The 12,579-nt window shown below is 43.5% G+C and overlaps 1 protein-coding gene across 10 annotated transcripts in view; it reads left to right on the top strand.

Annotated features, from left to right (window-relative positions):
* NEO1 (neogenin 1) overlaps positions 1-12,579 on the top strand; it is a 176,452-nt gene that overhangs the window by 127,040 nt on the left and 36,833 nt on the right. For 6 of the 10 annotated variants that reach the window (XM_069866746.1, XM_069866748.1, XM_069866747.1 and 3 more), the window contains exons 8-11: positions 1,801-2,020; positions 8,321-8,475; positions 9,008-9,156; positions 10,198-10,336. In XM_069866746.1, coding sequence (XP_069722847.1) covers positions 1,801-2,020; positions 8,321-8,475; positions 9,008-9,156; positions 10,198-10,336 — 663 coding nt within the window. The remainder of the gene's footprint in view (positions 1-1,800; positions 2,021-8,320; positions 8,476-9,007; positions 9,157-10,197; positions 10,337-12,579) is intronic. The other 4 variants (XM_069866752.1, XM_069866751.1, XM_069866755.1 and 1 more) reach the window with 1 other exon arrangement.

The raw sequence follows: 12,579 nt of genomic DNA, 5'->3' as shown, positions 1-12,579 counted from the left end.
GCAACCACCTGTTGCGCTAGATATGAAGTGTCTCAACTTTCTGTGTAAAAACTGGAGGTGCTTCACATGTGAAGTGGTTTAAATAAATGTGTGAGGCAATCAGTCAAAAGATTCACCAGAATGGTTCAGAAAATGCTGCTTCAGAGTGCCTTGGGCTGATGCTGCTGTAAAACACCAGTTTGTTTTTATAACAGCCTCTCTACAGATTATTCCTCAAATGGTTTCATGGCTTTAAATAATGTTATTAATGTAATTAGTTTATAGAAGGGTAGGAAATTGCAGCTTTCTGCAAGGGGAAAATATGAAGTTGAAATGTAGAGTGAAGAGGAGATTGAAATTGGAAATGAAATGGAAGTCAGTCAAGCAGTGACTATGGGAAACATGCTGAAACTACGGGCACAAGGGAGGTGTTCTGCAGAGCACCGTGCCTGGTTCCTCAGTGGCAGCGTGCTGGGGAAGAACAGCAATTGGTGCAGTGGGTAAGTCTCCAGTCCAAGGGAGTTTGGCCTGGATTAGCCAGGGCTTTTGTGTGTGGTTTTCTCCTTGCCTATCAAGACACAAGTCCACGTGTTCTGGTAGGATGTTAGATGGAGATGCTGCAGCTCTCAACAAAGCTGTACTAGTCCCAAACTCTTTCTGGGGAAAACCTGCGCCATTTTAGTTAGCTTCCATAATTAATAAGTGAAAAGCATTTTGCTGCATAGATTCCCATGTGGAAAATGTCATTGGGTGGCTTAAGCTTGGTAAGTAGTTAAGAATCCAGAAAAAATCAGGGTATCCTGAGCTTGAGGGTTCTGTTACTAATGGTGCCTCCTGTAATGCTCTGTGGTAATTGGGGTCCAGCTGCTCGGAATATTGCTGCTAGATTTACTGGAGGGATTGCTCTAATGGGATTTGGAGAACAGCTCTTTATGCGTTACAGCTTCTGCTCTTAACCTGCCGTCCTTTTAATGCAATAATCCTGGAGATTTATCCCAGCTTTGAAGTAGTAACACAGGGAGACGTACATGGCTTGATGTAAAAGTTTGTAAAGTCTTCATGTAATACGGAGCAAGAGTTGTTTATGCTTGGTAGTACCTTTTAAAAATGGTATTAGGAGGGGGAGGAGAAGCATTGATGTAAGGAAACAGTGGTCTTGGTGAAAGTGAGGAAACACACTCTATTCCCACTGCTGTAGCAAGTTTGTCACCACGTCTTAGCAGAGGCAGTAGAGCAGATCCCAGCCAGTTCAGGAATCGGTCACCGTGTGAACGAACTGCAGTGTTAATTGCACAACCTGGAGGAGTTTGCACTACTTCCATGAATTTTGTGTATTTGTCTGTCATTTTTTTGAATGAGAATAGCATCAATTAATGCTGCACAGTTATGAAATAAAGTAGAAAATTGGGTCTGGATGGATTTTTTTATAAGTAATACAAAATGGGGTTTCTCTTGATAAATGTTTGGTATGACATCTGGGTTACAAAGAATTGAAAATACTGTTTACCGCTGCTATGTCCTCTTCCGAGGCCGTATTTTTTCCTCAGTTTCACCTTCCCTTTCCCTTGCCACTTCCATTACAATGGAGATTGGTCTGCTTGCTCAACGATGATGTGTCTGTTAGTACTTCCCATTAGTTTTCAGTAGTTACCTTGGCCTGCATGTCAGCCTTCAGTTTAATGGCCTTTTTTGTGTGTGTTCATTTTCTTTTGTTTCCCATCGTGGTTTTGTTTATTTCTTTTGTGTTTTTTTTCTGTTTTCTTTTTTTTAAACCGTGGTGATGTTTGCCCTTCATATTCCCCAATGTTTGCACATGACAAGATGTTGCCATCCCAACATTACCTCCCACTTCACTGACCAGTGCCACTAATGACCATCTAGCACCAGCTACAACAGGACCGTTACCTTCAGCCCCGCGGGACGTCGTGGCCACCCTCGTCTCCACTCGCTTCATCCGACTGACGTGGCGGACGCCTGTATCGGACCCTCAAGGGGACAACCTCACCTATTCGATCTTCTACACCAAGGAAGGTATAAACAGGTAAGGATCTTGATGTGTAAAATGGGTTGTGCTCTTTCATAACCCTTCTTCATGCTAGGTTTGCTGAGAACTACGAACCTTAAGGCTTCAATGCTCAAAGTCTTACACGCTGCAGAGTCTGGGGGGTTGTGTTCTCTTCCCTCCTTCTCCCTGAGTAGAGGAAGTGCATTTTTCTTGCCTCACTGCTGCATATACGTGTTCATGTGGGCAGTGCTTGTGCATGTTTTTGATTGACTGCAAACAGTTGCTACCTGCTGGTAGCAGACTGCTTAGAAACAAAGAGCAAGCACAGACTGTAACACCTTTTCAGGGACACTAACACTGCTATAATGCCATCCACCACGGGCACAGAAGCATCCTACAGATAATCCATGTGCTGTTCAGAGCGAGCAGTCACCTCCTGCTTCGAAACCCTGCAAGTGCAGTCTGAGTCTAGAGAGAACCATGTGGTAGGTGTCGGTTAAATGTTGTGGTAGGTGTCAGTAAATGTCAATCCTCCCTAGTAATCTCTGTAAGTGGGAATGTAATGAATGTGAAACATTCAGGAGTTTTTAAGCTGTTATCCCAGTGGCTTTTTTTCTTGCAGGTGGGATCTACTGCTCAGCATTACTGTTTCAAATTGTTGTGATAAGTTTGGAGAAGTTGGAGCTAACAATCATTTTGAGCAGTGCTTAATTAATTGCAAATTAGCATGATTATCAGATATATCACTCAAGAGAGAATTATCTGTCTGCTAACTGACTGGAGCATGAGACTCAAAGTTAAGAAAGTCATCTGAAGAGGATATAAAACGCACTGCGACTCATGGTGTATTGCCACCCTTTTAATTCTGTGGATAGGCATCTCGTCCAGGCTCATGGCAATTAATTTAGGCAATTAGTATCATTTTCTTTGTCTCACAAATGTGGGGTTTTTCTGCTTTTGGTATGTTCATTCCTATTGGAGACATTTTAAATGAGACAGGAAAAATGGTGAGATCTTGCCAGCCATTCTTGCTTCTTGCTCTCCTTGTTCACATTCCTGGTTGTGACCACTCTGCCCACTGGGTTGTTAGGAAGTAATTTGCTGGAGATGGCTTCATGCCTCTCCCTGTACCGGGTCTTGCTTTTGAGGAAACAAGATGCTTCCCCTTCCACTGCATACAGGCCTATACACAATCTAGGCAATATTCCTCTTTGGTCAAAAGCACGTGCAGAACAAAGGGAAAGAGCGATCTCCTACTTTGTGGTGACTCAATTGGGAAATCCCAGGACAACCTGCAGGAACTGCTGTTCCTGTGCAGCAGGTCTCGAGGCCTGGGGTAATGAGCCCACAGAAAGCTCACACAGCCAAGCGCTTAAGTGGTGCTTAGATGTAAGCGGGTGATTTCACAGACTTCAGTGAGATCGTTGTTTGCTTAGGTGTCCTGGAACAGGATTTGAAGTAGGCTCTCAAAGACTTTTCTCAACTTTAGCACTCCTTCACTTTTTGGGAGGTTTTTTATTATGCCTCATAAAGACTGTCAGTGTCACACGTTTCACAGATCAGTAATGGAAATAGGATGGAATCCTGGCCTTTGGCCTGGATTTGGAGAATGAGAACAAGAAAATTATAAAAAAAGGAAAGAAGTAAAGCTGAATGTACCATTTGGATGTTCTGCTGTACTCAGACCAGTTGGTTGGGCATTTGGAAACGCTGCTGGGTTACTGAGTGAAAAAATAGAGGAGCGTGTCCCACGCACCTGAGCGATTGGGAATCAGAGAGTTTTGAAGTCAGGCTTGGATGTGCAGCCCTCCTTTCTTTCTCAGCATTATAAAGCACTGCTTAAATGATCACTTTGTAGCCCGTGAATTATACATGATCATAGATCTTGGCCGTGGTTTTAAGTGCGTGTGCACCCTCTCCTTGGACTGTTATATTTGTGCTACGTGTACCGTTTTAGTTGCATGCATTACTGGATGCTTTCAGTAACCTAAGCATTGTCTCTTCCTCACTTGTATTTGAGTAGCGATCAAGCTGGGTATTTGATTTGTTTATCTTTTAAATCAGGCTTGTGAAAAAGGAAAAAAGTACACATAGTCTGGAAAGGCTTAGGTAGGTATTCTGACATCGCTCAGCCAGCTTTAAAGGGCTGTAGAGTCATCGTCGCACTGTGAATTGTAGGAGCACTCACATCTCTGCAGCAAGTACCACAGGTGGTGGTTCCGGAGGTACCAGCTGCCTCTGCCACCAGTGATTTTGCATCCCTTTTGGTTTGATCTGTTAGTGACAGGAGATACACACAGAAATGTGGTGAAGGTGTTCTTTAACTTTGCCCTTTGAATTGATGCAGAGGACTGCAAGATGGCAGGAACACAATCTCCCCCTGGAATCATGAGATTCTCCTGCCAACTCCTTTTGTGCACCCAGCAGCCTCGCTGCCGAGGGGGCCCTCCACCCCGGAGAAATGGCAGATTTCACCTATCAAACTCAGTGTCTTTTGGCAGAAAAACTTTGGCCCCAAGTTGAGTGTTGGTCCTCAAGAGTGTTTAAGAAGATTTGTAAGCAGCAGCAAAAAAGGAATTGCAGCAGAACCACAAATGGTGCTGTAGTTGTAGTGGTAGCTTTTATCACTCCAAACTGATGAAGGCTGGGTTTGACAACACATGGTGTCTGCTGAGGAGGAGTGAGAGAGGAAAGATTTGTGAGCCTTGGAGGGGGGCTCTTCAACAGAGAAACCAAAACTGTGGGAAAGGAGCCTTTCAGAGCATGGAGATCGGCTGTGAAGGCAGCTTGTGTGGCCACAGTGTCACCAGCTGGAGACGTCTCCTCACATTGGCCTGTAGGTGTTTTTTGCAGGCATGTGCATATGAATGAAGTGGCCATCTCATGGCTTTGCTGTCACAGCTTTAGAAGAACTGAAGTCATCTGATTAGACAGAAATTCCTGGGTTCTTTATAGGTTGTCCAGGTGCACGGTTATCTCAGCCTTGCATTAGGCAGTCCAGCTTGAGGGCAGTTCCCTGCACAGGGCATGGACCTTCAAATACGTTGGGGACAAAGAGAGGTTCGGACAACTTCAGACAAGCACTCGCGCAGAACAACTCCGGTTGTCCAGGATTTGGACAAAACCAAGAGAAACAGCTAGCAGGATGCTGGTACAGGATGGTATAAATCACGTGTGAGATTCAAATAACATTCGAGCCACCGTTCGGCGTAGTGTGCTTCAAGCACGGCAAATGGAGTTTAATTGTGTGTAATCACGCTGTCAAAACGTCTCTGAGCTCCCTGCCAGGCTCTACAGCTGACTCGGCTGGCACAGACCATAGTCGCTCTTTAATAATTCCCTGAAGGCTGCGTTGTGTTACAAGGGGAACTTTAGACTTCCCATATCCAAAAAACCACTTGTTTCTGGGTTTGAACTGCAGGTTTTTTTCCCCTTAGGTACTTGATGACTGTTTTAAACCTTACCTCTAGTTTACAAAGCTCTGTAATGGGGGATTAAACTGGAATGAGTTAGAACAGCCGTAATGTTCTGCAGGGTAATATGGTTATTCATAGAGACCATCTGTCTGTTACCTGCTATGCCTACCCAAACACATCAGAGCTCGTAAAAGGTGCTCAAGGCTCCGTAAGAAAGGGCAGAAATGAGAGATTCATGTAGCACTTAATGAGATTAATCTCACCATATTTTTAACAAACTGTTGTGAGGGAAAGCACTGTTCCTAGTTATTACTGACAATTGCACTGCTTTGGCACGTCTATTTATTTTTTGATAAATGTTGTCTTTCCATTAAAATAATTCTATTTTTTTTGGTAATTTGAAAAAATAACCTTGGATTGCTGATTCTTGCCTAGATAACATCAGTGAGTGCATTTACACTTGAGGCAGAAAATGCAATATATTTTATATGTCAATGGGAGACAAATGTTATTCCACAGCTGTGAATCAGTTGGCACTTATTCTGGGTTTTCAAATACCATCATTGCATACAAGACACATCTTAAAGGAAACTATCCCCTAGAAAATGCATTTTCAAACAAACACTTGGTGCTGCTATAACTGGAGAAGTTAGTGAGGGAAAATATTTATTTTTTTCCCTCCCCCCCCGCCCCCCGTTTCATTCTGTGGTGGGTATGAGATTTCTTTAGCATGCATCTCGCTTTTCTGTCAGCTTCTTTTTCACAAAAAATACTTCATAAACATTAGAAAAAGAAAAATCTTTTGTAAACACTTTCAATTCAAATCTGCTGTAATGGTGCTGCTCATTTAACAATGGAAGTTATTTTAAAATTGGAAATAAATTAAGCTGCTTATGCAATGCTGTTTTGTCTCAACATCCATGTAGGAGAATCATAGAATGATGGAATGGTTTGGATCGGAAAGGACCTCAAAGCCCATCCAGTTCCACCTCCTGCCATGGGCAGGGACACCTCCCACTGGATCAGGTTGCTCCAAGCCCCATCCAACCTGGCCTTGAACACCTCCAGGGATGGGGCAGCCACCCCTGCTCTGGGCAACCTGGGCCAGGACCTTCCCACCCTCACAGCAAAACATTTCTTCCTAAAATCTCATCTCAATCTCCCCTCTCTCAGCTGAAAACCCTTCCCCCACATCCTGTCCCTGCACTCTCTGATCAAGAGCTCCTCCCCAGCTTTCCTGGAGCCTTCTTTCGGAAAGATGTTCTAGAAAGAATATTCTAGAAAATGTGCTTAAGCAGATCTTTAGTTACAGTAAGTGCATTGTTTCATTCTGTACAGACACAGTGTAAGAGTGCAGAAATCAACAGGGATTTCAAAATGTTTTTAACCAAGTCATTGTAAATCAACTGCAACAGTTGATTTAAAAACAAATAAATTACAAATGGGGATCATATTTCTGTGATACAAATGAAATCTTAATGGCTGGAAGGTCGGAAGAGGGAGACTGGAATAATTTTGCCTAAGCTTCTGCATTAAAAATGCTTTAATAGCAGCGAATCAGTGGGATGAGAATCGCCTGCCCTCTACTGTAGAGCTGAACAAAGTCTAGCAGACAAAAGGGAGAGGATTGTGTTCAAAGCAGTCACGTTTCTGCTGTATTTTCTCAGCAGGGAAGTTTTTGATGTCTTCTGTTGTCCCAGCGCTGTTGTTGGTATTTGCAGGGTGCAGGAAGCTCCGTGCTGAGGACGGGCAGCGTTTGTGTGTGTGTGTGTGCGCTGCCCAGGTGCAGCTCTGAAATTCCCTGTCAGAGCACCAGTGTGTTGCAAACGAAGACTGTATTTAGTTGAAGATTAATCTTTTAATCTCCCCCTCAATCCTGAGCTTTGTAAGAACCAGTCGAGTTTCCTGCTTGGCACTGGGCGCCGGTCCAGGGGAGCAGCAGTACTCAGGGTGCGATAGATGTTCTCCTGGTGCAGAGCAGTAATCCTCCCCTTCCCTCCTTGCACAAAGGGTCTTCTCCCAGCTGGGCTTCAACTTCCAGCTTGTAAAATTTTTGCTGAGCAGGACGTAACTGCTCGTTCCCAGGCAGTGCGCTTTTTCCTCAGGCTCTGGCAGGCAGACTGGGCTCCTGCAGCCCCGAGCGGGCTCCTGGGCGCTGCTGGAGAGGAGCAGCTCCACACTGGGCTGGTGGAAGCAGTGGCTGGTGGAAGCCCCTCCGAGATGCCTGAGTCCCTGGGCATGACACAAGCGTAAAGTGCTGCTGAGGGATAGTTTTCTGCTTGCCTGTCAGGCTGAACAAGGGCAGTGGGGACCTGGGCACACCTTGCTGGTTTTTGACCCTGCTCCTCCTTGCGTGGCAAAAGCAAAAATGCCACAGAGTCACAGCTCATGGGTGCTTTTAAACAATCTGAATATTGGGGAGCAGCACAGTTTGGAGGTAGAATACATTAAAACAGCTGCTTTGAAAAATACGTAAAAAGCAACCCCACAATATTAACAAAAATGCCTTAAATCATGCCAGGCTGTATACGCTGTCTAAATGGTTTTTTGTCTGGCTTCAGAGTAGCAGGATGAACTGTCGCTGTGATGAGCTGTCGCTGTGAATTATCGCATGCTATTACAACAACAACAAAGAAACTACTTAGAGTTTTGTGATGCCGAGTCTAATTTGTTCTTTTACTTCAGTGCATATCTTTTTTTCAAAGAGAAGTTACAAAATTCAAAGCCGTTTGTGGCCAGCGGTTTTGTTGTATTATTGTTCTGTAGTGCAGTCCCAGCAGTGTAAGTATTCACAGCATTAACACATTAGATGCATTCATACAGGATGTTTCTCAGGAGCAACTGTTCCTTTATTTACCCCTCAAAAACCTCCTTACTAACCAGTGATTGTTTCTGTGCCCAACCCTTTTGTTACCTGAAGGGAACGCGTGGAAAACACAAGTCGACCCGGAGAGACACAAGTGACGATCCAAAACCTGATGCCAGAAACAGTTTATGTCTTCAGAGTTGTGGCTCAGAACAAGCATGGCCCCGGAGAGAGCTCGGTCCCGCTGAAGGTGGCGACTCAGCCTGAGGGTAAGCTTGGAATGTCTCCAGTCATCTTCACTTTGGCATCGAATTTTTTGTTTTCCCCATTCATGACCTTTCCCAGAATAAACTGATATCCTTAAACGTTGCACTCACAGCCCATAGCTCCAAAAGGATTTTCCAGGTTACCGTGGTGGGATGCTTGTTGAATTTATTCTCACCCTTGAGAACTGTTGAGACATTCCTTGTTAAATTCTTTGCAGTTACTGTTATAAAAGAAATCATTTTAAACTTATATTAACTGAAAGGAAAAAAGCAAACTTTTAAGAAATGTGAAGTGTGTTCTTTGTTGGGATCATTCTGGACAAATTGGATCTGGCCCAAGGAGCAGGATCTCCTTCAGAAACTTGATCCCACATTTACACCCCTCAATGAATCCAGGTGAAAGGTTGAAAAGTGAAAGGCAATCCATCTTTTTACTGGAGTTGATGAACAGTGGAGTTGACGCTAGAAGAATTAGCTACTGAAAACGTTAATGGTCAGGTGTGGTGACTAGCAGAGTTTCTTGCTTACGTTTCAGTTCAGCTTCCTGGCCCAGCACCCAACATCCGAGCATACGCCAGCTCACCCACCTCTGTCACTGTCACCTGGGAAACGCCCTTGTCTGGCAATGGAGAAATCCAGAACTACAAGCTGTATTACATGGAGAAGGGACAGGACACGGAACAGGTACAGAGCCTGGTGCTTCCTGCGTGATACACAATGCCCTTCACAGCATTTTTCCTTTTATTGTGTTTTTACCTTAAACTTCTAGAAGCACTTTGCCAGGTGTTCTGTCTTCTGATAGACTGAATCCATCAGCCCAAAATACAGATATATTTAAAATTAAAAATCCAGCATGAAGCATATGTTTCTTGGAATGAAACCAGTATGCTTTGTGGTGGCTTATTTAGGCCACCACCAAATTTGGCCTGCACCAAATTTTGTTTGAGGATGTCTATTGCAGCACAAGAGGAAAACTCCAATAATAGCTCTATCTCCAGTTAGTGGTGCTGGTTCAGAGGGTGTGACGGATGCTTGCATAGTTCCTATGGGTTGCTGCTTTTATTTTAGTAAGGCAGGGCGATTACTGATCCTTAATCTGAACTGTAACACGTTGAGTTCTTTCATCCCATGATTGATATTTTGATTGTGGTGAGTGTCTAATTGAGTATATTTTCTTATTATTCCACTGGAAAGACCCAGAATGTTCTGTACCAGGGGTAGGCAGTACCTGAGAGTATATGCAGCTTTGGGAAGATTCATCCCAGTCATTTAATTTCCCATCTGATTGCAGGGGAATATGAATCCAGCTATTAAAAAGAATAAAGGGAAGAATATTTTGTTAGCATTTAAAATAATTTCTGACATCAATTTTTAAATAGGTATGTATTCCTCCGATAAAATTACTTTTTCTATTGCTGCATCCCACTATTCAAAGCAGAGTAATCATTTTTACTCTTAGGCAAGTTTGCCGGGTCCCTTTTCACTTACAGAACCAGTGTCCGTGATATGGTTTAGATTGGATAGGTAGAACCTTCTCTTCAAAGTCACTGTTGTCATCTGTACGAGTCCTGGCTGCATGTGAAGTGCGGCTCTGGTCTGCAGATGCTACAGAAAGGACTCATTCCTGCTTTGGGCTTGGAGTGCAACTGTACTGAACGTCTGAAGACATTTATAGTAGTTGCCGACCTGATTCTGACCTTGGCTTGTATGTGTGTTTATGCACAGGATGTTGATGTAGCAGGGCTCTCCTACACCATTAATGGATTAAAGAAGTACACAGAATACAGTTTCCGAGTGGTGGCTTACAATAAACATGGCCCTGGAGTCTCGACCCAAGATGTGGTGGTACGAACGCTGTCAGATGGTAAGCTGCTTTGTTCCCCACCCCGCAACGCCCCCCTGGAATTATGTGGTAATTTCCTTGAAGTGGATTTTTAACCAGAAAGACTTTGTCTGGTTTTGTTCATTGTTTTGCTCACGTTTTATTAATAACGTCGTTGCTGCATATGGCTGTGCGTGCCAAAAGTTCCCCCGAGGCTTCCCAAATTGGGTAAAGGAAAATTACTGTACCTGCAGAAGTGTCTGATATTCTGATTACGAAACAACAGCGTCCTTCATTTCAACGCCTGCAGTTTGTTTCATGGGTTATTGAGTCTGCAGAGTATTAAGAGTGGACAGAAACACAATTATATTGATGGCAACAACTCCGCATTATTGTTTAACTTCTCTAATATTTTTACATATGAATAGACTTTGCTTTTGGAGTGGGTTTTTTTCAGTTGTGGTTTTATGGGAGAATGTTGCATGTCTGTGTTTGGACGCCGGCACAGGTACTGTTAAATCAGTTGTGTACAGTAATGAAAGCAGGAGGTGGTAACGATATATATGGTATACGAACAACTGTAGGATCATCAGAGTTAATGTTAACTCTTATTTTCTATAGAGAAGTTTGTTCATGAGTAAGAACAGCCAGACCAAAAGTAGTCTAGCTAGGAATTATCTCTCCAGGAGTGACCAAAAGCAGAATAGATGCGCAGAGAGGAGCGTTGTCCCATATTCTCTCAGTGTCCAAAAATTTGTTTCTCTGGGACTTCTTGACTGTGCAGTACTTTCTGTATATTCACTGTTCAGTTTATTTTCCATGAACCCTGTCAGCATCCTCTTTAACCCCTGTCAGCTCTTGTCATCTGCAACACCAAGTGGATAAAGATCCTTCTACGTTTTCTGTGAAAAATCATCCTTTTTTTGTTGGTTTTGAGCCTGCTGTACATTCATGTCATTTGTTGTCAGCCTTCAGTGCCCTTTGCTGAACCTTTCCTGGATTTCTTTTCTCCTACTTGCTTTTAAAAATGGAGGTGACTCAAATTTTGTCAGGGATCTCACTGTGTCATTACTAGCGTTTGACTGACTTCTTTTGGCTCGTTCTGAGCACTGTGGTGACATTTTTGGGGTAGATCCTGTTGTAATTGGTCTGCTTAGAGCCATCATTTTGCGTATAGAGGCAGGCTCATTTTTCCCATGTGTGTAACTGTATCTGCCATGAATTTCATCTGTCACTTTAATGTCCACACGCAAAATGTCCTGAGGTCTTTCTACAAGTCATTACCATGAGATGTCTGTACTAACAATTGTCACCTCGCTGCTCATCCCCCTTTCATCACTTGGGAATGTGTTGAGTGACTGAGGGCCGGGCACATACAGCAGTGGAGCTTCACGGGTCATTTTCCACTGTGGACGCTCCTCCCTTCTCTTTCTTTTAACCAGTACTTTGCTCAGGCAAGGACTTCTCTTCTATCCTCTTGTTGCTTCATTTCTTAATAGCACTTCAGCAGGTTTGCGATGTGAGATTTCCCTTTAAAAAGTGACAAATATCTATTATTACTCCACGGACCGATGAATTTCATGCTTTGTTGTAGCTTTGGTTTATTTGCTTAATATGGGTTTCTGACTGACTACTTGAGGTGTCTCGGATGGAGCCCCTTGTAAATACTGGCATCAGATTTCCCATCTCCCAGTACCCAAGTAACTTGAGAGGTTAGAGCCTACGATAAGTCACGCAGCCGTTTCATTCCCAAGTCCCTTGAGAAATCCTGGATGAACAGCATCAAACCCTGGCAACATGCTGCTGTTGCTTCTGTCTGTGTCTTCCATAATCCTTTCTTTTAACATTTCTGTTCCAGAGATCCTGTCCCTTGTACAAGCTGTCATGAAATCCTCTTCTCTTCCTTCTGCTTGTTACAAATGCACAGAAGTTCGCTGGGTGGCCTCATGATTTTCTCTTCCTGTTATACCCTGACCATTTGCTAACTCTACAGTTTCTTGCAAGGGCTTCCTGCGCCTCGTTTGTTTGAAGAATTTGTTATTAATTGTGATGTCGTTTTCAAGTTTTCCTGAAGATCTTTCTGGCCCAACTTGCATTTTCACATTTAACATATTGAAATTGATTTTCTGCAGCTTTCTGAAGGATGATATGTCTTATAACCCTGCTGCTTAACCACTCTGTTCTTCTCTTCAGTCTCTCAAATCTTTCCGGATGAAAGATGCATATTTTATTCTTGTGTCGTCTTATTGTAGTGTCTCTAAGCAATCTCTGTGTTTCCTTCAGGG

This window comes from Phaenicophaeus curvirostris, chromosome 12, assembly GCF_032191515.1.
Source record: "Phaenicophaeus curvirostris isolate KB17595 chromosome 12, BPBGC_Pcur_1.0, whole genome shotgun sequence".
Taxonomy (NCBI): Eukaryota; Metazoa; Chordata; class Aves; order Cuculiformes; family Cuculidae; genus Phaenicophaeus; species Phaenicophaeus curvirostris.
The sequence above is the reverse complement of the archived record's forward strand: the minus strand, read 5'-3'. Positions and strand labels throughout refer to the sequence as shown.